Here is a 23,609-nt window from a genome sequence, read left to right as displayed (position 1 = left end):
ATGTCAAATTAACAGCCACACAGAAAGACTCATGTGAAGGTGAAATTACAGAGGAGGAACTTCTGGATGCAATTAAAGACTTTAAGTCCGGGAAAACTCCAGGGTTGGATGGCATACCAATCGAGGTATACCAAACCTTTTTTGATATACTAAGAGGACCGTTATTAGCATGTTTTAACCACTCCTATGTAAATGGTAGATTATCTGACACTCAAGAAGAAGGTCTGATCTCATTATTACTGAAACAGGATACAAGTGGAAAATATAAAGATCCAGTCCATTTACAAAATTGGAGGCCCCTTACACTTCAGTGTTGTGATGCAAAAATCCTAGCAAAATGTATAGCGCATAGAATTAAAAAGGTATTGTCGGATATTATTCATTCTAATCAGACAGGTTTTTTACATGGAAGATACATTGGAGATAATATAAGGCAAGTATTGGAAACAATAGAACACTATGGAAAATATGGGAAACCAGGCCTGCTATTCATAGCAGACTTCGAAAAGGCATTTGATAAAGTTCGACTGGAATTTATATATAAATGCCTGGAGCATTTCAATTTTGGAGAATCTCTTATAAAATGGGTCAAAATCATGTATAGTAACCCTAGGTGTAAAATAGTAAATAATGGCTATTTCTCAGAAAGTTTCAAACTGTCAAGAGGAGTGAAACAAGGTTGTCCACTATCGGCATATCTATTTATTGTGGCCATCGAGATGTTAGCTATTAAAATCAGATCCAATAATAATATCAGAGGATTAGAAATACAGGGCTTAAAAACAAAGGTGTCATTGTACGCAGATGATTCATGTTTTCTTTTAGATCCACAACTAGAATCCCTCCACAGCCTCATAGAGGATCTAGATACATTTTCTAACCTCTCTGGATTAAAACCAAATTATGACAAATGTACTATATTACGTATTGGATCACAAAAAATAACATTTTTACATTACCATGTAGTTTACCAATAAAATGGTCTGATGGTGATGTGGATATACTCGGAATACATATCCCAAAGGAAATAAAAGATCTCACTTCAATAAATTTTAATAGAAAGTTATCAAAAATAGATAAGATCTTACTACCATGGAAAGGAAAATACCTGTCAATTTGTGGAAAAATCACCCTGATTAACTCTTTAGTATTATCCCAGTTTACCTATTTGCTTATGGTCTTGCCTACGCCTAGCAAACAGTTTTTTAAATTATATGAGAAAAAAATATTCAATTTTATTTGGAACGGCAAGCCAGACAAAATTAAAAGAGCATATTTATATAATGAATATGAATTCGGAGGACAGAAATTATTAAATATTAAAGCATTAGACCTATCACTAAAATCTTCAGTCATCCAAAAGTTATACTTAAATCCGAACTGGTTCTCAAGCAAATTAGTAAGATTGTCTCACCCACTGTTCAAGAAAGGCCTTTTTCCCTTTATTCAGATTACAACCTCTCACTTTCAGTTATTTGAAAAGGAAATAATCTCCCAAATGTCACTATTTCTAAAACAAGCCATAGAAAGTTGGTTGCAATTTCAATTTAATCCTCCAGAAACGACAGAACAAATAATGCAACAAATATTGTGGTTAAATTAAAATATACTAATTGACAAAAAACCTTTATTTTTTGACAGAATGTTTAAAAAAGGTATAATCTTCGTAAATGATATCATCGGTAGGACTGGTGGAGTTATGTCGCACATGCAGCTAACAAAAACATATGGAAATGTCTGCTCTACCCAAAATTACAACCAAATAATTGCAGCCTTACCGCAAAAGTGGAAGAGGAAAGTTGAAGGGGGGAGAAAGTAAGGAACTTGTCTGTCGGCCTTGCATTAAAGAACATAATTGGTTAAGGAAAACTGTGATAAATAAAAAAGTATATCAGTTTCACTTAAGGACCAAAGGATTGACAGCAGTCCCATATAGATTGCAAAATAGTTGGGAAGAGATCTTTGACGTACCGATCCCATGGCATAGTGTTTATGAACTGACACGCAAAAGCGACACCGGATTCAAAAATTAGAATCTTTCAATTTAAATTATTATATAAAATTCTTGCTACCAATAGAATGTTATTTATATGGGGGATACAATCTTCCCAGCTCTGCAGATTTTGCTGTGAAGAGATAGAATCATTAGATCATTTGTTTTGGTTCTGTCCATTTGTAGCTTGTTTTTGGACACAGGTCCAGGAATGGCTAAAGGATTGCAATATTTACCTGGAACTAACCTTGCAGATAGCATTACTGGGTGATCTGAAAAGTCATAGTCAATCAATCAATAATATAATAATACATTTAGCAAAAATGTTTATTTTTAATTCACAATCTGTAGAAGCAATGAGAATAGAAAGGTTCAGAACTTTTGTAAAACATCACAGTACGGTTGAAATATATATGGCAAATAGAAATCCTATATGGATGGTGTTAAGAGATAGATGGGAGGTATTGAATAGAGTTGAAGGATGGGACTAATAACAAATAACAACAAATAATAACAAAGATAGCTAATAATGTAAGCATACTGTGTCCATAATAAGTATATAGGTTGTATGTTGGGAGCTTTTGGGAAAGAGCACAGTTAGAAAGATATGGCATTTAGAAGCAAACCGGATGGACATCATGAAAATGATCGGAGAGGTTGAGAGTAGAAGAAGTTCAGGAGCAAAAAAATATATATATATATATATTTATATATATATATATATATATATAGATATAGAATTATTGTAAAATTAACTCTGTCCATAAGGTGTAGATAGTAAGTATAGACCGGAAGTAGAGGCCTGGGCGTTGTTGTTCACTAATTTACTCCAAGTAGGGAAAGGATGGTGGGGTTGAAAAGTAATAAAGGGGAATATATATATAAAAAATAAAAATAAACATGGGGGATTGGAAGTGATGCAGACAATTACATTGATAGAAGATACAATCTATCTGCAATATTAAGCTGATCCATCCCCCCGAAAAAAAAAATAAAAAATAAAAAGGATGATAGCTTGCAAGCCGAAGAACACCATCCCAACCGTGAAGCACGGGGGTGGCTGCATCATGCTGTGGGGGTGCTTTGCTGCAGGAGGGACTGGTGCACTTCACAAAATAGATGGCATCATGAGGAAGGAAAATTATGTGGATATATTGAAGCAACATCTCAAGACATCAGTCAGGAAGTTAAAGCTTGGTCACAAATGGGTCTTCCAAATGGACAATGACCCCAAGCATACTTCCAAAGTTGTGGCAAAATGGCTTAAGGACAACAAAGTCAAGTTATTGGAGTGGCCATCACAAAGCCCTGACCTCAATCCTATAGAACATTTGTGGGCAGAACTGAAAAAGCGTGTGCGAGCAAGGAGGCCTACAAACCTGACTCAGTTACGCCAACTCTGTCAGAAGGAATGAGCCAAAATTCACCCAACTTATTGTGGGAAGCTTGTGGAAGGCTACCCGAAACGTTTGACCCAAGTTAAACAACTTAAAGGCAATGCTACCAAATACTAATTGAGTGTGTGTAAACTACTGACCCACTGGGAATGTGATGAAAGAAATAAAAGCTGAAATAAATCACTCTCTACTATTATTCTGACATTTCACATTCTTAAAATAAAGTTGTGATCCTAACTGACCTAAGACAGGGAATTTTTACTAGGATTAAATGTCAGGAATTGTGAAAAACTGAGTTTAAATGTATTTGGCTAAGGTGTATGTAAACTTCCGACTTAACTGTATATTTAAATAAGTGGTGTGTGTGGGTGTGTATGTGTGTGGTGATTGAAATGAATGGGCTCTATGTTAAAATAAACAACCATAACAAATTATGTTATAATATAAATAGATGTGTGGTTCCAATACCAATACATTTGGTAAGAAATAAATATATGAAAAACATGAAAACACACACAATGTTTCCATTTCTATATCTAAAATGTGATTCACTAAAATGTTATTGAAGTGAAAATACATTTATTTTGGCACATTTTATTCTCACAAGGAGTTCCATTATGATATTCAAAAGATCAAAATGATCATAAACTACGAACTTCATATCAAAGGCTATGTTCAAAATGGTAAATGCTTGGAAATTAATACATCTAGATTCACAGTATTTGTTGATTAACAAAATAGAAACACACGTTCTTTGCTAGATTTGGATGCCCTGTCAGTCACTGTGATGGCTGAGAGAATAGAGTGAGAAAGTCATTATGGGAATGGGAGCTTGCTTTTTATACTCAGGCTATAGCTGCACTAACAGTAGGACATCTAATAACAATAACAAAATCATTTAGATAACTCTTAGAATTACAATAGAAGTAAAATATTACCAGGGTCGTGGGTGGACAAGGACCCATTTCATGAACCTAAAGAAAGAAATAGTAATGGTGCGTTAGTACTACATGTCCATGTAGTCTCTTGATGATATTTGTTGGGATGTTTGGGGATGTTGGTTAATATATGGTTTGTAGTGTCAATACCTGTAGTTGGATGCAGGGTGGTATGGCTGCTGGCACCAAATCCATGTTTCATTTCTGTAATCCACATTAACACTATTTGAGGTTGAGATTAACATTCAAATGTCAGCTTGTTTGTAAATACTCACAGTCCTCAGCCTCTGAGTTCTTTGTCCCCATATGCCATGCATTTGGACAGCCAGTCCACATACTCCTTCTCCGGGTAGCCCTTGGTGTACTAGTTGAGGATCTGCACCCCGTCCCACTTCCTCTCAGTCGGCAGAGCTTGATCAACTGGGACCACCCACTGCATAGTGGCATCACAGATAGAACAATGAGACAGATATTTCACTGGATGTATAAATGCGAAGCATCTGGTTGGCGTTTCCGAGAGGAAGCCCACTGGCGGGCAGTGGGAGAAGATGGAACGAGATGTTTTTTGGCCGACATTCTGCATAATTTCTCACCGATTAAACATTTGATCTAAATATAGTTTTCTGTTCCCAAAACTAGAATCTGCTATGAACAGAGTGGACTTAGTTTTGTAGACTTTACCCTTTGCAAAAGTTTTTATAAATCGCACTGTTTAGAAGGAGTGCAAAGGCGAATTGAATTATTGCACACGGGCACTTCACAGAGTAGGAGTTCCCTAACGGAAATATGCAGATAGCTACTAGAGTGCGCCAATAGGATATCGCTAGCGTCCCCACCTCCTTGCTTGTTCTGCCCACTATGACTCATTTGTTCCCATTGGAAACGAAGAGCTGTGGTCTATCTTGGTTTAGTTATAAAAAATATTTGGTGGCATCATCAAAGGCCAGAAAGTCGCCACCATGGTAGCAATAGTATATTGGTCAGTGACCTTTATGAATTTCAATGTGCCGTCACTCTGTTGGGCAACCTCACAGCCATGTTACCACTGAAGAATCTGAGTGGAAAAACAAGTAGAATAGAGCCCCACAGTGGAGGTGTCATAATACCCATAAAACCTATCGGTCAAACAGGGTAATGGTTCCAATCGTTTTTTCACCATTCATTTTTACCATAGGGGATTTTAGACACAGTTAAAATAAGGTCTGTGTTTCGTGTAGGCTTACCCTGGCGTGACGTTTTGATAACCATGTAAATCTCTCTCGGACAAGGTGACTTTTATCAATATATTCGGCTCTATTTACTCTCAGATTAGAAAATGCTAATTAGCATCAAAGTAGACATCATGCAAGACTACATATATCTGCAAGCTCCTGCACATCATCTATGTCACCTTTGCTAACAGGTACATTAAAAAATGTAGCACATTTATTCATTACTACATTTAGTTAACTTTAGATAGTGAATCCAGAGATTCTTACTTTTGCCTTGATTTGGCAGTCTCGTCCAGGTCATCGTGGCATTTGTAGTTCTTTATGATAGTCACATTAGCAGCTAATTCGAATTTCATTTGTTGGGGGTAAATACTGTCAAATATATTGATACATGTCACCTTGTCTGAGAGATTTACAGTTATCAAAACGTCACGCCAGGGTAAGCCTACACAAAACAGCCCTTATATTAAGTGTTTATAAAATCCACTACGTGTAAAATTAATGGTGGAAAAACGATTTGAACCATTTCCATTTGACCGCTAGGTTTTATGAATATTATGACTCATACTGTGGTACTCTACATGAGAGGCAATGACACACCTATGGTATGTTCAAGTCCTTATTTATTTTTTTGCGCATTGTACTTACAAGTTAATTATCTTGGAGTTTTAGTAAAATATCTACAGGATGTTGACGTTGACTTTGAACCACTGCTCCTTGCACTTTTGTGACTGACTGCTTTTTTCCCAGTAGTCTAATGGCAGCTTTTCCCTCATCCAGGCCTGTTTGGGAATCTTCTTCTTTGCCACACTGTCATAGTAATCAATCTGTTTGTCATTCATCAGACCCATGTCAGTGAATTCATGGATACCAGGCAATTCTACTGGCTTTGACAAGGCAGTGTAGATGTAGCTCGGCGACCATGTCTCTAATGGTCACAAAGAGGAGCAAATGGGTTAGTCACAACTCCTGAGTAGAGATGTAAAAGTAGTGAGGTAGTGATGGGAATAAAAAATAAAAAAAGTTATGATAATAGTAAGTACAGTAACATCATAGTCATTGTCATGGTATGAAATCTATACCTAATCAATCCATTATTTTATTGAAACTTTGTTTAATTAAATTATGTATTTGTGATGAGGTGATGTCGAAGGAGTCAGGCGCAGGAGGGTAAATCACAGAATAACAGGCTTTATTCCGCAAATACAGAGTTATGCAGAAATGCGTCGAACACTCTAGTGCGCAAAACAGGCGCACTGGAAAATACAAGGCACACAGGGAAATATCCCGTCGATACAAAATACACGGAGCTCCACCAAGCTTAGCTATCCTCCACAATAAACAATCACACACAAAGACAAGGGGGCAGAGGGAATATAGGTACTGATGAGGGGATATGAACCAGGTGTGTGTACTAAACAAGACAAAACAAATGGAATGATGAGATGAGGAGCGGCAGTGGCTAGAAGGCCGGTGACGACAAACGCCGAAGCCTGCCCGAACAAGAAGAGGTGGCAGCTTCAGAGGAAGTCGGTGACATTATTAGACTAATTTGTTTTTCTGAAAGAGACTAAAGAATAATAAACGGAGACTACAAACTTTTATGTGCCAGTCATACTATATAGTCTTATCACCTGACAGTTCCAACCAATCAAACTGTACTATCATGTTGCCAGGTAGATTATTTTCTCAGCCGTGTAGTCAGTGGAACTTGCCAGCGGCAACAATGAAACATCGCAATATAAGGGCCTACAAAACTAGCCAACCATTAAACAAAAAGTTGGAGTTGTCATCAATAATACGAACATAACATTACAATTTAAATAATATGAACAAAACATTATATTTCATTCAACCAACATAATAGGCTAGTAATTGAAAATTGCTTTTTATGTTTATTATTGATTTGAAAAAGAATGTAGGCTATATACAGTGGGGAGAACAAGTATTTGATACACTGCCGATTTTGCAGGTTTTCCTACTTACAAAGCATGTAGAGGTCTGTAATTTTTATCATAGGTACACTTCAACTGTGAGGGACGGAATCTAAAACAAAAATCCAGAAAAACACATTGTATGATTTTTAAGTAATTAATTTGCATTTTATTGCATGACATAAGTATTTGATCACCTACCAACCAGTAAGAATTCCGGCTCTCACAGACCTGTTAGTTTTTCTTTAAGAAGCCCTCCTGTTCTCCACTCATTACCTGTATTAACTGCACCTGTTTGAACTCGTTACCTGTATAAAAGACACCTGTCCACACACTCAATCAAACAGACTCCAACCTCTCCACAATGGCCAAGACCAGAGAGCTGTGTAAGGACATCAGGGATAAGATTGTAGACCTGCACAAGGCTGGGATGGGCTACAGGACAATAGGCAAGCAGCTTGGTGAGAAGGCAACAACTGTTGGCGCAATTATTAGAAAATGGAAGAAGTTCAAGATGATGGTCAATCACCCTCAGTCTGGGGCTCCATGCAAGATCTCACCTCGTGGGGCATCAATGATCATGAGGAAGGTGAGGGATCAGCCCAGAATTACACGGCAGGACCTGGTCAATGACCTGAAGAGAGCTGGGACCACAGTCTCAAAGAAAACCATTAGTAACACACTACGCCGTCATGGATTAAAATCCTGCAGCGCACGCAAGGTCCCCCTGCTCAAGCCAGCGCATGTCCAGGACCGTCTGAAGTTTGCCAATGACCATCTGGATGATCCAGAGGAGGAATGGGAGAAGGTCATGTGGTCTGATGAGAGTAAAATATAGCTTTTTGGTCTAAACTCCACTCGCCGTGTTTGGAGGAAGAAGGATGAGTACAACCCCAAGAACACCATCCCAACCGTGAAGCATGGAGGTGGAAACATCATTCTTTGGGGATGCTTTTCTGCAAAGGGGACAGGACGACTGCAACGTATTGAGGGGAGGATGGATGGGGCCATGTATCGCGAGATCTTGGCCAACAACCTCCTTCCCTCAGTAAGAGCATTGAAGATGGGTCGTGGCTGGGTCTTCCAGCATGACAACGACCCGAAACACACAGCCAGGGCAACTAAGGAGTGGCTCCGTAAGAAGCATCTCAAGGTCCTGGAGTGGCCTAGCCAGTCTCCAGACCTGAACCCAATAGAAAATCTTTGGAGGGAGCTGAAAGTCCTTATTGCCCAGCGACAGCCCCGAAACCTGAATGATCTGGAGAAGGTATGTATGGAGGAGTGGGCCAAAATCCCTGCTGCAGTGTGTGAAAACCTGGTCAAGACCTACAGGAAATGTATGATCTCTGTAATTGCAAACAAAGGTTTCTGTACCAAATATTAAGTTCTGCTTTTCTGATGTATCAAATACTTATGTCATGCAATAAAATGCAAATTAATTACTTAAAAATCATACAATGTGATTTTCTGGATTTTTGTTTTAGATTCCGTCTCTCACAGTTGAAGTGTACCTAGGATAACAATTACAGACCTCTACATGCTTTGTAAGTAGGAAAACCTGCAAAATCGGCAGTGTATCAAATACTTGTTCTCCCCACTGTATATTGCTCTGCCAAGAGCTTTTATTTTCACTCATGATACATTTTCTAGAAGTAAAATCATTCTTACCGCTGTTCACCGTTGAATGTGTCCCAAACAAGAGCAAAACTACGACAAAATATGTTTTGAACCCTCACATGTATTGGATAACCCGAAAATATACTAAATTCTATGTCTAATTCAGGTCCGCCCCAAAATGCTACGACTGTGCGCTCTTAGCTTTCTCTACCAAGTATAGTCCTGTATTGATCCTGATCATTAAGTTGAACAGGTGTTGTAAAAGTCCAAAGTCTCTTCTCTGATGTTACTGTACTTCATAAGCAATAGTCATACATTGGATTTGCACACCATTCATAACCAGAACTCTGTGCAAATGTGCTGTTGCTTACAATTCTGTTATCATTAGCCAATACTATCCTCCTGAAGATAAATTCTGTTTTGAATTATAGAACGTGCAAAAAAAGGGGCTTTCTTTCTTATTTATTTATTTTTTTCTTCAGAAAAACAAATAAATCATACAGGATGTGTCAAAAGCAGTACAGATTATACACATTGTGTGTGTACATCAGTGGGCATGAATGCAATATGTCACGTAACATACTGGTTTAGTGAATAGTAACAGAGCAATGCCAAGCAAAATTAATGTAGTCATTTGGCGAATGCATTTAGTCCACAGGTAGTGTGCATAACAATAGAGGCCCTATTCATTAAAAACCCCTGACTAGGTTTCTGGCATAAGATACAAAATATTTTTGTCTTGAGCTTCAAGACTGCATGTTGGAATTATTTGTGTCCTCCATAAATCAATGTTTACACTGTGATATTAAAAGAAACTCCACGGCATATTAATTCAAGAGTGTAGCTTTGTCTTAGCCTGGAAACCCAGTGAACGGTTTTGAAATGGGCCCTAGGTTGAAATAAACAATCAAGTATTCTACAATATTAAACAACAAAATAATTTTTACATATTTGCAGGAACTTAAAACAAGACATACAATACGGTAAAAACACTCATGAAACACACGTGTTGTAGTGAAGATGTGCTTTTTTGTTACTGTAAATGTTACTTAAAATGTTTGTCTATACCTCTTTTGAAATGTTACTTAAAATGTTTGTCTATACCTCTTTTGAAATGTTACTTAAAATGTTTGTCTATACCTCTTTTGAAATGTTACTTAAAATGTTTGTCTATACCTCTTTTGAAATGTTACTTAAAATAAGAGTATGTCATTGATTGGCCAGAGGTATAAAAACATATCAGCATATACCTCTAGGCTTATATAACCCTGGATAATTATACAAATACCTTAAAAGGTGCCTCTCCCTTTAGTAACATCCATTGTAACAGTAAAACAATGAAATACAACAGAATACATTCATTCAGGAGAATGAGATACATCAACCCCAATGGTACCTAACCCCCCACTAATGAGACTATTTGGAAGTACAGAAACCTACTCAAGAACAGCTAAAACTATTAAATGCAGCAAATTTTAGCACATTGCAATAAAGTAACTATCATTTCCATCACTAGATTATAATAATGTATTAGTGTAACAGAATAACAAGCAATAGCCATACTTAGGGGTTGTGGCGGTCATGACATTTTGTCAGCCGGTGATCGTCAAGCAAATAACTGCCGGTCTCACGGTTATTGACCGTTAATTAACATAAACACATTTAGCATCTCCTGCTTAGAATTCCGTGGCATTACTTTATAGTATGAAGAATACAATTGAACATAGCTGAATAAAATATAAAGTGTGCACATCCGGCTATTCTGAGTTGAGCTGTTAACAAAGAAACAGGTACTCCTATATGCTTAATTTAGTGTTATTTATGTAACTTTAGTTGTGATACAAATGTTGGGCTATATGTTTTGATTTTTTATACATTCTTAGGCTGCATGATGCGACTCTAAAATTATTTGAAAAAAGTTTAATGAAAGGCATGAGCGCTGCTTTGTTTTTTTGCACAGGCTGTACACACTTCATCAGTCTCTCATTCACTATTTGACAAGCACTTGATAATACCTTGAATTTCCCGGCTGCATCCCTTTGTGGCCGTAACGGCCCCTAAAAGAATCCATGCCTTTTGCGGCCAGTGGCCAGTGTGCCCTTGGGCTGAATATAATAATTATAATTCCCTTCTCCCGGCTGCTTGCTGAAGCACCTCTCACTCACATGGCTCTCTGTCACGTGATCGGGTCTTTCTCACAGGCTATAAGTGAAGACATACACATTGTGGACGCAACTGTGCGCATCCTTATCCAATGAAGAGACTGGACTTTTTGTCAGCCAACAAAATGAGTAGGCTTAATGAACAGCAAAAGCACTAGCCTATGTCAATCTACTATCCCCCATTGTACAAAAGTTGACCTATTATATTCTGTGCAATTAATAAATATTCCAAACATAGTCAGGGACAGTTGTGAGATATGATAGATCCCAAATTAATACAACCACTAGCATCAAAAAACCTGTTTTAAGCAATGAGCCTGACGCAACAGATGAGAACGTTTAAAATGTTGATCAACTATTAGGGTATATCGTTTGCCTTAAGCTGGGCATCATTCACAAGTGATAATATATCATTCACAAGTGATAGGCTAATATTGTCACCCATCAGACTTTTCTTGATTTAATCTTTACATATACTAAATAACGTGTGAAATTTGTTTTGATTTATAATGGACCATTATCCTGCACCTGTCTCTAAACAGGGGCAGCAGGAAAAAATACATGTAATCTATGCACTTAAATAGTGAATGGAGGACGCTTTTCCAGTGTTTCATTTCCATGCAAGCCAGGTAGGCTATACTCCTGTTTTAAAGAGAAGTAACGTGCTTAATATTAGGAAAGTTGAGAGATAAATATAGTAGGCCTAGCCTATAGAAAGTAGATGGGATCCCCCTCTTTTTAATAGAGGCCATCACTCTATTGTCTCACGCAATTGCATAGCCTATAGAAATGTTGAGCAACATGAGCTCATGGGCTCTCATAAGTGTTTGATTAGATTTTCGATTACATTTGCGTTGATGTCAGAGTGATTAGAGGGACAACAGAGTGCTGAGTACCAGGCAGTAAGTAAGTTTGGTAGGCTACTAATGACCATCAGCAGCTTGGAGAAGCCTAATTACCGTGACTAAACGGTCACGTGGAATTTGACTGCTGTCATGACTCGTGGCCAAACCGAAACAGCCCTAGCCATACTATAAAATTATGAATGAATTGACTGTCCTTAATGGTCCGCTCAGGAAGTTTGGCCACCAACGGTCATCTAGACACCTGCACATAAATAGACAACATGGAAAAGATGTGCATTATTAGATCGAACACATACCTTACAGTGCTGTAAAATATTACTCATTACAATAACTGACATGGCTCAGCTTTAATTACAAACGGATGGTGTCAGATACCGCCTATGGTTTTGCCTCACATTAACCAACCAGTTGTTAGGATCTTTAACTTTATCTTTTGATGATAAAACAAAGTGTTGTCCGTGACATTTTGAAAGTGATGTTCCTTAAGTTCTAAACTGTCGATTTATCGATAAATGCAAACTTTGTAGAACCAACAAAGGAAATGTATTTATTACATTAAATTAACCAATTCTATATGGCAAAACCAAAGCAGCATTAAATTCACACTTATTTTATGCTTTCTCCATAATTACTCGTTAGGAAATTATTTTGGTAATAAACAAGCAACATTTTAATATTAGAGGAACCAGAAGAACCCTATAATACTTGGGTTGGATATCACTGAATTATTAAACCATCCAAATTGCAAGTTGGAGAAGAGATGACAGAAGGGTTGATATCCATCTAGACTTACTTCCATTAGGCAGCATTGACTTCTTAACATTCTCCCCACTGCCTCTGTCTGAGGACCCTTCATTCTGGCTGCCTTTACCTGAAATAGTGGCAGAGCAAAACTGTCTTTCTACAGTCTCAAAATAATTAGTCAACAAATACAATCTAAGTCTTTGATTGATATTAAGTATGGACACACGACTAAGTCACTTTGGATAAAAGTGTCTGCTTAATGTATTTTATTTTATATTTATTATGGGTCAAGGGAATATTAGATTTCCAGAGTCTGATGAGGTTCTGCTTTCAACATCTTTTGCTAATAAAAATGAGAAAAAAGTCACTAATTTCATTCCAGATATTACTAAAATATCTGTTTCAGTAAAGTAAAGTTTCAGTACAAGAAGATCATGTAGTTGAATGAATGACTAAAGTGTTTCAGACAAGTTCAGAATAAATGAGTACTTATCAAAACCCAAAGGGAAATCTAAACAGTATTGATTGTTACATAGAACACCTTTTAAGTTTGATGGCCAGATTGTTGTTCTGATATAAAAGCATCATGTTGTCTTTATAACTAATGTCAAAAGTATGTTATATGTAACATTCGACCATTATGCTGATAAATGACATGTACAGTCCATTCGGAAAGTATTCAGACCCCTTCCTTTTTTCCACATTTGTTACGTTACAGACTTATAAAATTGATTAAATTATATATTTTTCTCATCAATCTACACACAATACCCCATAATGAAAAAGCCAAAACTGGTTTTTAGAAAATTTTACAAATAAAAAAAAAAAAGATTCGAAATAGAGCTCAGGTGCATCCTGTTTCTATTAATCATCCTTGAGATGTTTCTACAACTTGATTGGAGTCCACCTGTGGTAAATTCAATTGATTGGACATGATTTGGAAAGGCACACACCTGTCTATATAAGGTCCCACTGGTGACAGTGCATGTCAGAGCAAAAACCAAGCCATGACGTCGAAGGACTTGTCCTGGGGAAGGGTCCCAAAACATGTCTGCAGCATTGAAGGTCCCCAAGAACACAGTGGCCTCCATCATTCTTAAATGGAAGAAGTTTTGAACCAACAAGACTCTACCTAGAACTGGCCGCTTGGCCAAACTGAGCAATCAGGGGAGAAGGGCCTTGGTTAAGGAGGTGACCAAGAACCCGATGGTCACTCTGACAGAGCTCCAGAGTTCCTCTGTGGAGATGGGAGAACCTTCCAGAAGGACAACCATCTCCGCAGCACTCCACCAAATCAGGCCTTTATGGTAGAGTAGCCACTCCTCAGTAAAAGCCACTCCTTAGTAAGCCACTTCTCAGTAAAAGGCACATGACAGCCCGCTTGGAGTTTGCCAAAAGGCACTTAAAGGACTCTCAGACCATGAGAAACAAGATACTCTGGTCTGATGAAACCAAGATTGAACTCTTTGGCCTGAATGCCAAGCCTCACGTCTGGAGGAAATCTGGCACCATCCCTACGGTGAAGCATGGTGGTGGCAGCGTCATGCTGTGGGGATGTTTTTAAGCGACTGGGAGACTAGTCAGGATTGAGGGAAAGATGAACGGAGCAATGCACAGAGAGATCCTTGATGAAAACCTGCTCCAGAGCACTCAGGACCTCAGGCTGAGGTGAACGTTCACCTTCCAACAGGACAACAACCCTAAGCACACAGCCAAGACAACGCAGGACTGGCTTCGGGACAAGTCTCTTAATGTCCTTGAGTGGCCCAGCCAGAGTCCGGACTTGAACCTGATTGAACATCTCTGGAGAAGCCTGAAAATAACTGTGCAGCGACGCTCCCTATCCAACCTGACAAGTGCATGAGAGGATCTGCAGAGAAGAACGGGAGAAACTCCCCAAATACAGGTGTGCCAAGCTTATAGCGTCATACCCAAGAAGACTCGAGGCTGTAATCGCTGCCAAAGGTGCTTCAACAAAGTACTGAGTAAAGTGTCTGAATACTTATGTAAATGTCATATTTCAGTTTTTAATTTGTCATAAATTTGCAGAAATGTCTAAAAACCAGTTTTTGCTATGTCATTATGGTGTATTGTGTGTTGATTGAAGAGGGGGAAAAAAAGAGATGTAATCCATTTTAGAATAAGGCTGTAACGTAACAAAATGTTGAAAAGGTCAAGGGGTCTGAATACTTTCCGAATGCACTGTATATAGACCGAGGGAGAGGCTGTGATACTAACCTGTAGTTCTCAAGCAAGGAATCACTATGATGGATAAAGAGAAAAATAAATAGAAATGTTATAATTCATATGCATTTTGGCCGTAGTGCCCCCCTTTCATAGTAGTACCTTAGATGAAACTTTTCTTAACATTTAACAACAACAAAAACATTGAATGATAAAAATCAAGACCTACCAATTGTCCCTCTTCTGTGCAGAACAAAAAACACGCCAACCAAGATCAGAACTACAATAATGGAGATGACTGCCGCAATGACTCCACCAACAACACTTCCACAGTCACAACATTTTCCATCTGCAAAACAAAATGCATAGTATTTATAAAAAGCAACAATATGTAACAAGAAGCTGATTTCAGTTTTGTTCCTGCTTCACTTGCAAAGCTGTTGTTAGTATGCTGTTTAGTAAGCTGTTGTTAGTATGCAATTTATGATTGTTTCCCGTGTCAATAACATTCAACCAAATGAACCATACTTTACCCCATTTTTCCACAATTGGCTCCTTCAAAGTGTCATGGTTGACATAGCATTCATAAGTTTCCTTATCTGCCTCTGGGATCTGCACACTCATCCTGATCTGGTAGGTGTCATCATCATTGGGTAGGACTCCTGTAGACAGCACTCCATCATGTGTGGTCAATTGGACCCCATTCTTCTTAATACGCATATCCACATCTTTGGGATAGAACCCTGTGGCCATGCAGGTCAGTCGGACATGTCCTGCAATTTGGGCCTTTTTAGCAAATGCATATACCTTTGGAGGGGCTAAAGAGGGAATAAATGGAGAACATTAATATTATTTCTGATCTCACATTTACAAATGGTCGTTTTTTGTTAACCATTTGTTAGGCTATACTATTTAAGGTTCATAAGTACTCACAATCAGCACTACTAAATTCTTTCTCCTCATATTCCATGAATTTAGACAGCCAGTCCACACACTCCTTCTCCAGGTAGCCTTTGGTGTACTGGTTGAGGATCTGCACCCCGTCCCACTTCCTCTTAGTCGGCAGAGCTTGATCAACTGGGGCCACCCACTGCATAGTGGCATCATCGAAGGCCAGGAAGTCGTCACCATCGTAGCTGTATTGGTCAATGCCCTTTATGAATTTCAATGTGCCGTCTGGCTGTTGGTCAATCTCACAGCCATGCTTCCACTGAAGGATATGGACATCTGAAACAAAAAATAAACAATGAAAAAGAAGGTGAATGATGCCTCTATGGCAATATACATAGATAACTAATGACCCACAATTTTAAAAGATTAACGGTGAGCGTAGGACACATTTCAGGTGTGGTCCCTCACCAGTGCTGTTATGCATCATGCGCTTCATTAAGATGTCGACGTTGACTTTGAACCACTGCTCCTTGCTCTTGCGTGACTGAGTGCCTTTTTCCCAGTAGTCTGCAGGCAGCTTCTCCCTCATCCAGTCCTGTTTGGGAATCTTCTTCTTTGCCACACTGTCATAGTAGTCGATCTGTTTGTTATTCATCAGGCCCATGGCAGTGAACTCATGGATACCAGGCAATTCTACTGGCTTTGACAGGGCAGTGTAGATGTAATTCAGGGAGTAGATGGCTGTAGGGGAAAACATTTAAACATTGAGATAATTTCTCTAAATTTAACTTCTCTCCATGTTACTCAGACAACGCTGTAAAACATTAACAGGAAATTACTGTATGTCAAATATTTATCTCTATCACACTGTAGGTCTGTAACGGCCAACAAAATAATGTATTCAATTAATAGTGTCAAAGAGACCTTGCATGATGTTGTCTAAATGTTAGGTAACATATAAATAACAAATAAGCCCACACTAGTGCATTAGTGAGAAGTGGGACACGAGGCCCTTTATCTACTTCCCAAGAGTCAGATGAACTCAAGGATACCATTTTTATTCCTCTGTGTCCAGTATGAAGTTAGCGGTAGTTTCACAAGCCAATGCTAACTAGCGTTACTGCTATTGCTAACTAGCGTTAGCGCAATGACTAAAAGTCTATGGGTACAGCTAGTTAGCATTGGCTCTCGAAAGTACCTGTAACTTACTTCCTACTGGGCGCAGATACCTAAAAATGGTACCCACGAGTTCACCTGATGCTGGGAAAGTAGATAAAGGGATTAATTGACAAAATCCTGAACTATCCCTTTAACCCAACACCTAGTGACTTCATCAAGAGCTTCGGACCTCTTGGTATAATGGTTAAGGTGTTGGCTTGACAGTCACTGGAACTGGGTTTGAGTCCCGGTCCGGACTACCCCATGAATTTGCTACACTGGTGTCAGAAGTGGGATGGTGCCCGTGAGCCCGACTTGGTAAAGAGAAGCGTGGGGACACGATCTCCTGAAGGAAGGTGGTAATGTATAGACCTTAACCCAACACCTACCAACCTTATCAAGAAGTTCGGACCTCTTGGTGTAACGATTAAGGCAGGGGTGTCAAACTCATTTTAGCTCAGGGGCCACATGGAGGAAAATCTATTCCCAAGTGGGCCGGACCGGAAAAATCATGGTATATATAACTTAAAAACAACAACTTCAGATTGTTTTCTTTGTTTTAATACGATCAACATACAACATAAAGCTGGAGTCTGAGGACAGTGTGTCCAAAATAGTACAAGCACAACATCACTATTAATCATAAAACACGTCAAGTTTATTTGAAAATTCTAAAGAAAAAGAACACACAAACACACAATGCCTCAGTGATTAACAGAACTGTTTCACAGATCACAGAACTATATCAGGGTGTCATTTCCCAGGCAGAAATGTAGATAAAAATAATGAAATCCTGTTCCCCAAACAAGTGCAAGAACCACAGAGTCAAGAATAGGTTAAATATACAAATAAAATCAATTTAAAACAATAGCACATCAACATAAAAACATAAACATAAATCTGAAAGCGTTGCTCAAACTCCCGTAACAGTCCCGTTATTTTATCTTTGAACCGCTTCATGTCTGCCACATGTTGGGTCGCGCACACATTTTTCAGACAGGGGAAGTGAGCTACATCACCACCGGCAAGTTGCGTCTCCCACAATGACAGCTTCAACTTGAAAGAATGTATGCTGTCATAATACTGCGTGACAACTTTGTTGCGCCCTTGCAGCTGTTTGTTCAAGTTATTCAGGTGCTCTGTAACATCCACCATAAATGCAAGGTCCTGCATCCATTCTGCGGAATGAAATTCTAACACTGGTTTGCCCTTTTCTTCCATGAACTGTTCAATTTCTTCTCGTAAATCAAAGAAACGCCTCAGCACAGCACCTCGGCTTAACCATCTTACCTCAGTGTGGTATGGCAGGCCATAGATGTGGTCTTTCTCTCTGAGAAGGCTGTCAAACTGACGGTGATTCAGGGCTTCTGGATCGGATGAAATTAACAGTTTGGATGACCACCTTCATGACGTTATCCATCTTTAATGACTTGCAACACAAAGCCTCCTGGTGCAAAATACAGTGAAAAGTCAAAAAATCACGTCCTCCATTTGCAGATTGCATTTTCTCTCTGAACTTTGTCACAACGCCTGCTTTTTTCCCGATCATTGAGGGCGCACCATCTGTAGCCAGGCTGACAGCGCGGGACCAGTCCACTCCGACCCTGTCCAGCGCGCCCGACGAGTGCGGTAAAAATATCAGCTGCTGTCGTTGTATCTGTCATCGGCACCAACTCCACGAACTCCTCGGTGACGGTCAATGTGTCATCAACTCCCGCGGATGAAAATGGCTGTCTGTAATGCCCGTGCTTTCATCAATTGCAACCGAAAACGCAATAAATGACTTTACTTTTTGCTTCAACTGGCTGTCCAAATCCACTGAAAGATCGGAAATCCTGTCTGCAACTGTGTTTCTTGTCAGGCTGATATTTGCAAAAAGCCTGCCGCTTTTCAGGGCACACAATCTCCGCTGCCTTCATCATGCATGTTTTTACAAATTCACCCTCACTAAATGGTTTTGAAGCCACTGCGATTTCATTAGCAATGAGGTAGCTAGCTTTCACTGCAGCGTCACTGATGTGTCGGCTGTGAGTAAACACAGACTGCTGTTTCTTCAGACCCGCCAACAGTTCATTCACCTTCTCTCATCTCTGCTGTCCTTGAAAGTTGTCATATTTGTCGGCATGAAGACTCACATAGTGGCGGCCGAAGGTTATATTCTTTCAGCACTGCAACATGCTCTGAACACACCAAACATACAGCTTTCCCATTCAATTCCGTGAATAAATAGGATGACCATTTTTCTTGGAACACTCTGCACTCTGCGTCCACTTTTCTCTTTTTTGACAGAGACATATTGGGGCAATGAGGGTGCCAAAGCACATAATGTTAAAAGTAAAAGCCGTAATAAATATCGCGGGCAAAACAAAGTAGCTCATTGGCTGCACGTGCTTGACCTACTTGCTCTGCCCCGGTATAAACAGTTTGCTTGCTTAACACAATTGCTATTGCGCCATCCAGTGGACGCAATTGGAACAGCAGTTTATTTTATTGAAAAATTGCAGCGCATTTTTATACTTTACACCCAAAAAAAAAAAAAAAAATTCAAAAATCATCTCGGGCCGTACGTTTGACACCCCTGGATTAAGGTGTTGGCTTGATAGTCGCTTGATCCAGGTTTGAGTACCAGTTGGGGCTATCCCCCGGATTCACTACCATAAAGAATATAAATCATATGTCTTTCCTTTGTTCATATATTGTTGTTTTGTTGTATTGTTTGTATATCGTATTTTAAATTTGTGTGACTGTCCTTGTCTATCAGTGAGTGTATAAGTGTTTTGTTACTTGTTATGACTTGTGTTTTGTTTGTGGGCCCCAGGAAGAGTAGCTGCTGCTAAACAAATAAACAAACCTGTGTAAAATTACAGAAGTCATTATCAGTATATAGGCTACTGTAAAATTGCAAACACATTACAAACATATTAAATCTTCTTTGCACATGTTTTACTTTGTGATAATAAAAAAATAAGTAGATGACGCTATGCCTGGTTATTCCAAGCAAAGTAAAAATATGTGTTCTTGTTCTTGTGCTGGCCTGTAAGTGCGCAATAGCTTTCCAGTAATCGATACAATGGATGGAGAAACGCTTAAAAAGGTCGACTACAAATGCTATAATGCAATTATGCGAATAGTCCGCAGCAGTATATATGGTAAGCGATTTTAAAAGTATTATTTTTTATTATTATTTTGCCACGCCTGGCTGTAAACTCTTACTTTCACTTTGATATTCGAGTACACAACTTACCGCTTCGGCTCTGGCAAATACATTCCAGTGAAAAATATAAAACAAAAACCATCAAATTAGGTCTATACATCTTACTAATTAAACTACAGCCGTTTTCTTAAACTATATTCCGTATTTTAAAAAGTATATGTCGATGGAAATCCCCTTCACAAATGTCTGTTGCATATGGTGTATTTCCTTGCCCTTTGAAAGTGTTTTTATCCAATGATTTTCGAGGGCTGAAATAAACCTAGCTGTTGTCAGGTAAAATAGAGTGTGGGAGATTTCCGTGGCTGAAGCCTACGGCGTCATACTAAAGACAAATATAGCCAAGGCTATGAAAATATAACATGTTTTTTACTTGAAAGCAAATATTTTATAAAATCTCTAAAATAAGTCAATAACAAAAAAATGTATTCTTACAACTCTATCATAGGTCTACACAATTGTAACCCCCAACTTAAACTTTTGAAACTGTTGTCACTGACAATTAATGTGTAGTGATTTTTATTTGTTTATTTGCTTTACTTTAATGTTTCTTAAGATAAAATATACTTGTAGTGATGTCCTATGTTCATTTGTTATTGTATTGTAATATAAAATTGTATTTAAAATAAAAAATTAAAAGGCTGATTTTTCACTGTAGGTAGGAATGGATAACTTAAATCATGGACAACATGAAATAAACATTCACATACCCTCAATAATTTTATTATGTAGCAATTATGATACATTGTATTTTACATTGACAGACATTTTCTGATCACTTGGTAAACTTTCTGTTTATCGGTTTGTAAGTCTCTTTTTCTCTAATGATACATATCTCATCATAATGTCATGACTGATTGCTCTGACATAGGTGTCAAACAGTACATCTCTACTGTCAACTCATCCCTTCCTTCATCATCAATTCATCCTCCAGCCCTCTACCTTACCCTTTTCCAAGTTCCCCACAGTAGTCCGAGTGCCTCCTCTTTTTCCCCGACCCCTCCCTCCTTTTTCACTTCCTTCCAAAGCGGAACCCGAAGCCTCCCTTCTCTCTGTTGAAAGCCTGAAGCCCGCCGGCGATGGACGAGAGGGCCTCGTTCCTCTTTCCTCCCCCCTCTCCTTCCTCTTCTCCCCCCTCTTGGTAGTGCAGAGTGTCCATAGGGTGGCCGGGGAAGGGACCCAGCGGCCTCCTCTCCAGATCCCCCCTCTGGCCCCTCATCATGCCCTTCTGTCCCCAGCTGTTCTCTGCCACCAGCTCCCTGAGCATGCCCAGAAGTGGGTCCTCTGGTCCCAGCTTCAGCAGCGGCCCCCAGGGGCGGAGGCCTGCCGGAGCTACAGCCCCGTGCATATCGAGGGAGGCCTGGAGCTGGAGTAAGTCAGCCTCCCACTCAGGGTTCTCCAACGTGGGCAGGATGGCAAGGGGGAAGTGGGGGTGCCCGTGTGCCCCCGGGATGGGAAGCAGCAGAGCCAGTGAGAAAAGAGTGAGCATCGGCTGAGAGGCACAGAGATGGAACGAAGATAATCTCATCTATAGGTTGTTGAAAAGATAAAGTAGTTGTGAAATAAATCACAAAATGTAAAAAGAGACTGTCAACGCATCATAAATTGCAAACCTATCCAGATATTTTCAAGCCCTGATTCTTAGGGCCCTATGACGTAAATGTAAATGTATTCAAGAATAAGAAAAAATGTACTGTGTGGGGCAACAAACAAGATCACCTTCATAACACCGCATTCCTCCTTCCCACACAAAAATATGATTTTACCCTGAAATAGCACTAAGTGTGTTAGATAAGATAGGACATGATGTCTAGCAGCACACAAAATGCATACCTAACATGAAGATCTCTACAGGTATTTACTTAGAACCATTTACTATGTAAGCACTGAATCATATGTACCTGCTGTACACATAAATAATATCAACATCCACAACTAATTCCAACCACATAAGCATTGATATATCCATTGGCTTACCTTGTAGAGTTTTCAGTGTTTCTACCTTGACATCCCCCTGACCCTTTAAATACCCCATAAATGAAAAGAGTGTATCAGCTGACAGCATCGTGTCCTCTGTCACTGATTGGTTAATCGGGCACTTGACGCACAAGTGTAACGCAACTCTGACATCTACATTCTTCTGGCTTGGAAACAGGTCTTACTTAATTGATTGACTCTAAAGTGCCCAATTATTGTGCTTGATTGTGAAGTGATTCATTAGGATTTGAAGAAACCTTGTCAAGGTCTCAGTCATTAAGGTCATCTCACGGGGAGGACACAGACACACCTGAAAGAATTCCATTGTCCAGTTCCTGACAAAATCCCATTCCTTATAAACATCATTCATAAATACTCCGGATCAGTCACTTTTCTTAATTGAACGATTCAAGTAAAAACATCATACAACCAGACTTCTATAATGCTCATACAACATCAACTTTGGCTGAAATTCCAACACGAAAGATAACCTCTTTTGCTTTCTGTTTGCCATGTAAAAATCCTATTTTATTATTTTTGGATGTATTTGTTTATATTTTCTTATCGGTATATTGGTATCCAAGTTCATGTCATTTTCTGGTGTTGTTGGGTGTCTACAAAATATCCTGTCTTTTGGGCATTGGGTAATTGGTATTATGCAATCATAAGTGGTTTATTGAGGTCACACCCACACTATAGATTAAATTAATTGCTAAACAGAGCTGTTATCCTCACAGAGGACAGTCCTGCGTGCTTAGTAAATTCTAATTTTAAAGAGATTATCCTGTACTTTTGTATACTTTTTAGCCAGTAGTTCTGAAAGTAATGCTCACGAGCCAAAAGTGGTCCCTGAAAATTGCTTGTTATGTCACATATGTGCAGATATGTGCTCCCTCTCTCACTCTGCTGTGTGTGCATCTTGCTAGCTGTTACTCAAATGGCAAGGGGCTGAAGCTCATTGGCTGAAGCTCAAATTGCTAGGGGGCTGGCCCATGTGCTGCACAGCTTCCAGAAAACAGTCGCTTTCAAACTAGGGATTTTGTGGCCAATTGAGGAAAGACAATAATTCTGCATGTATGAACTACACATTGAAACATCCAGCCCAAAGCAGGAGGTTTAAAAAATACTTACTAATTGCCAAAGTTCCAGAGCATGTCTAAGAGGATTGTAGCATGATCCTAACTAAACCTGGTCTGTGAAAAGCATTCTAGTAAGGTACGACTTCTCCGATTTGACTGATAGGTGTTTACTTCAGCTATCTGATCTGTTGAAAAATGCTTTTAGACAACAAGTAAATAAAAGACTACCTACACTTCCATTAGGTAA

General features: G+C 39.0%; 2 protein-coding genes and 1 pseudogene across 2 annotated transcripts; all 3 read right to left on the bottom strand.

The window, feature by feature from the left end:
* Positions 1-4,608: 4,608 nt before the first annotated feature.
* LOC123492896 lies at positions 4,609-7,207 on the bottom strand (annotated as a pseudogene).
* A 4,961-nt stretch (positions 7,208-12,168) lies between these two features.
* Positions 12,169-20,547, bottom strand: LOC121586483 (class I histocompatibility antigen, F10 alpha chain). The gene is made up of 8 exons (XM_045226378.1): positions 20,340-20,547; positions 16,406-16,678; positions 15,980-16,273; positions 15,580-15,864; positions 15,276-15,395; positions 15,101-15,124; positions 12,912-12,989; positions 12,169-12,359 (listed from the first exon to the last, which is right to left on the bottom strand). Exons 1-8 carry the CDS (start codon positions 20,407-20,409, stop codon positions 12,352-12,354), a joined length of 1,152 nt encoding a protein of 383 aa, XP_045082313.1. The 5' UTR covers positions 20,410-20,547; the 3' UTR covers positions 12,169-12,351.
* Positions 20,548-21,026: 479 nt separating this feature from the next.
* Positions 21,027-21,895, bottom strand: LOC121586479 (pyroglutamylated RFamide peptide). The gene has a single exon (XM_041903190.2). The coding sequence runs from the start codon at positions 21,832-21,834 to the stop codon at positions 21,319-21,321; it is 516 nt and encodes a 171-aa protein (XP_041759124.2). The 5' UTR covers positions 21,835-21,895; the 3' UTR covers positions 21,027-21,318.
* Positions 21,896-23,609: the final 1,714 nt, after the last annotated feature.

The sequence above is a fragment of the Coregonus clupeaformis genome, chromosome 17 (genome assembly GCF_020615455.1).
Source record: "Coregonus clupeaformis isolate EN_2021a chromosome 17, ASM2061545v1, whole genome shotgun sequence".
Taxonomy (NCBI): Eukaryota; Metazoa; Chordata; class Actinopteri; order Salmoniformes; family Salmonidae; genus Coregonus; species Coregonus clupeaformis.
Note: the sequence above shows the minus strand (reverse complement) of the source record. Positions and strands in the feature narration are given on the sequence as shown.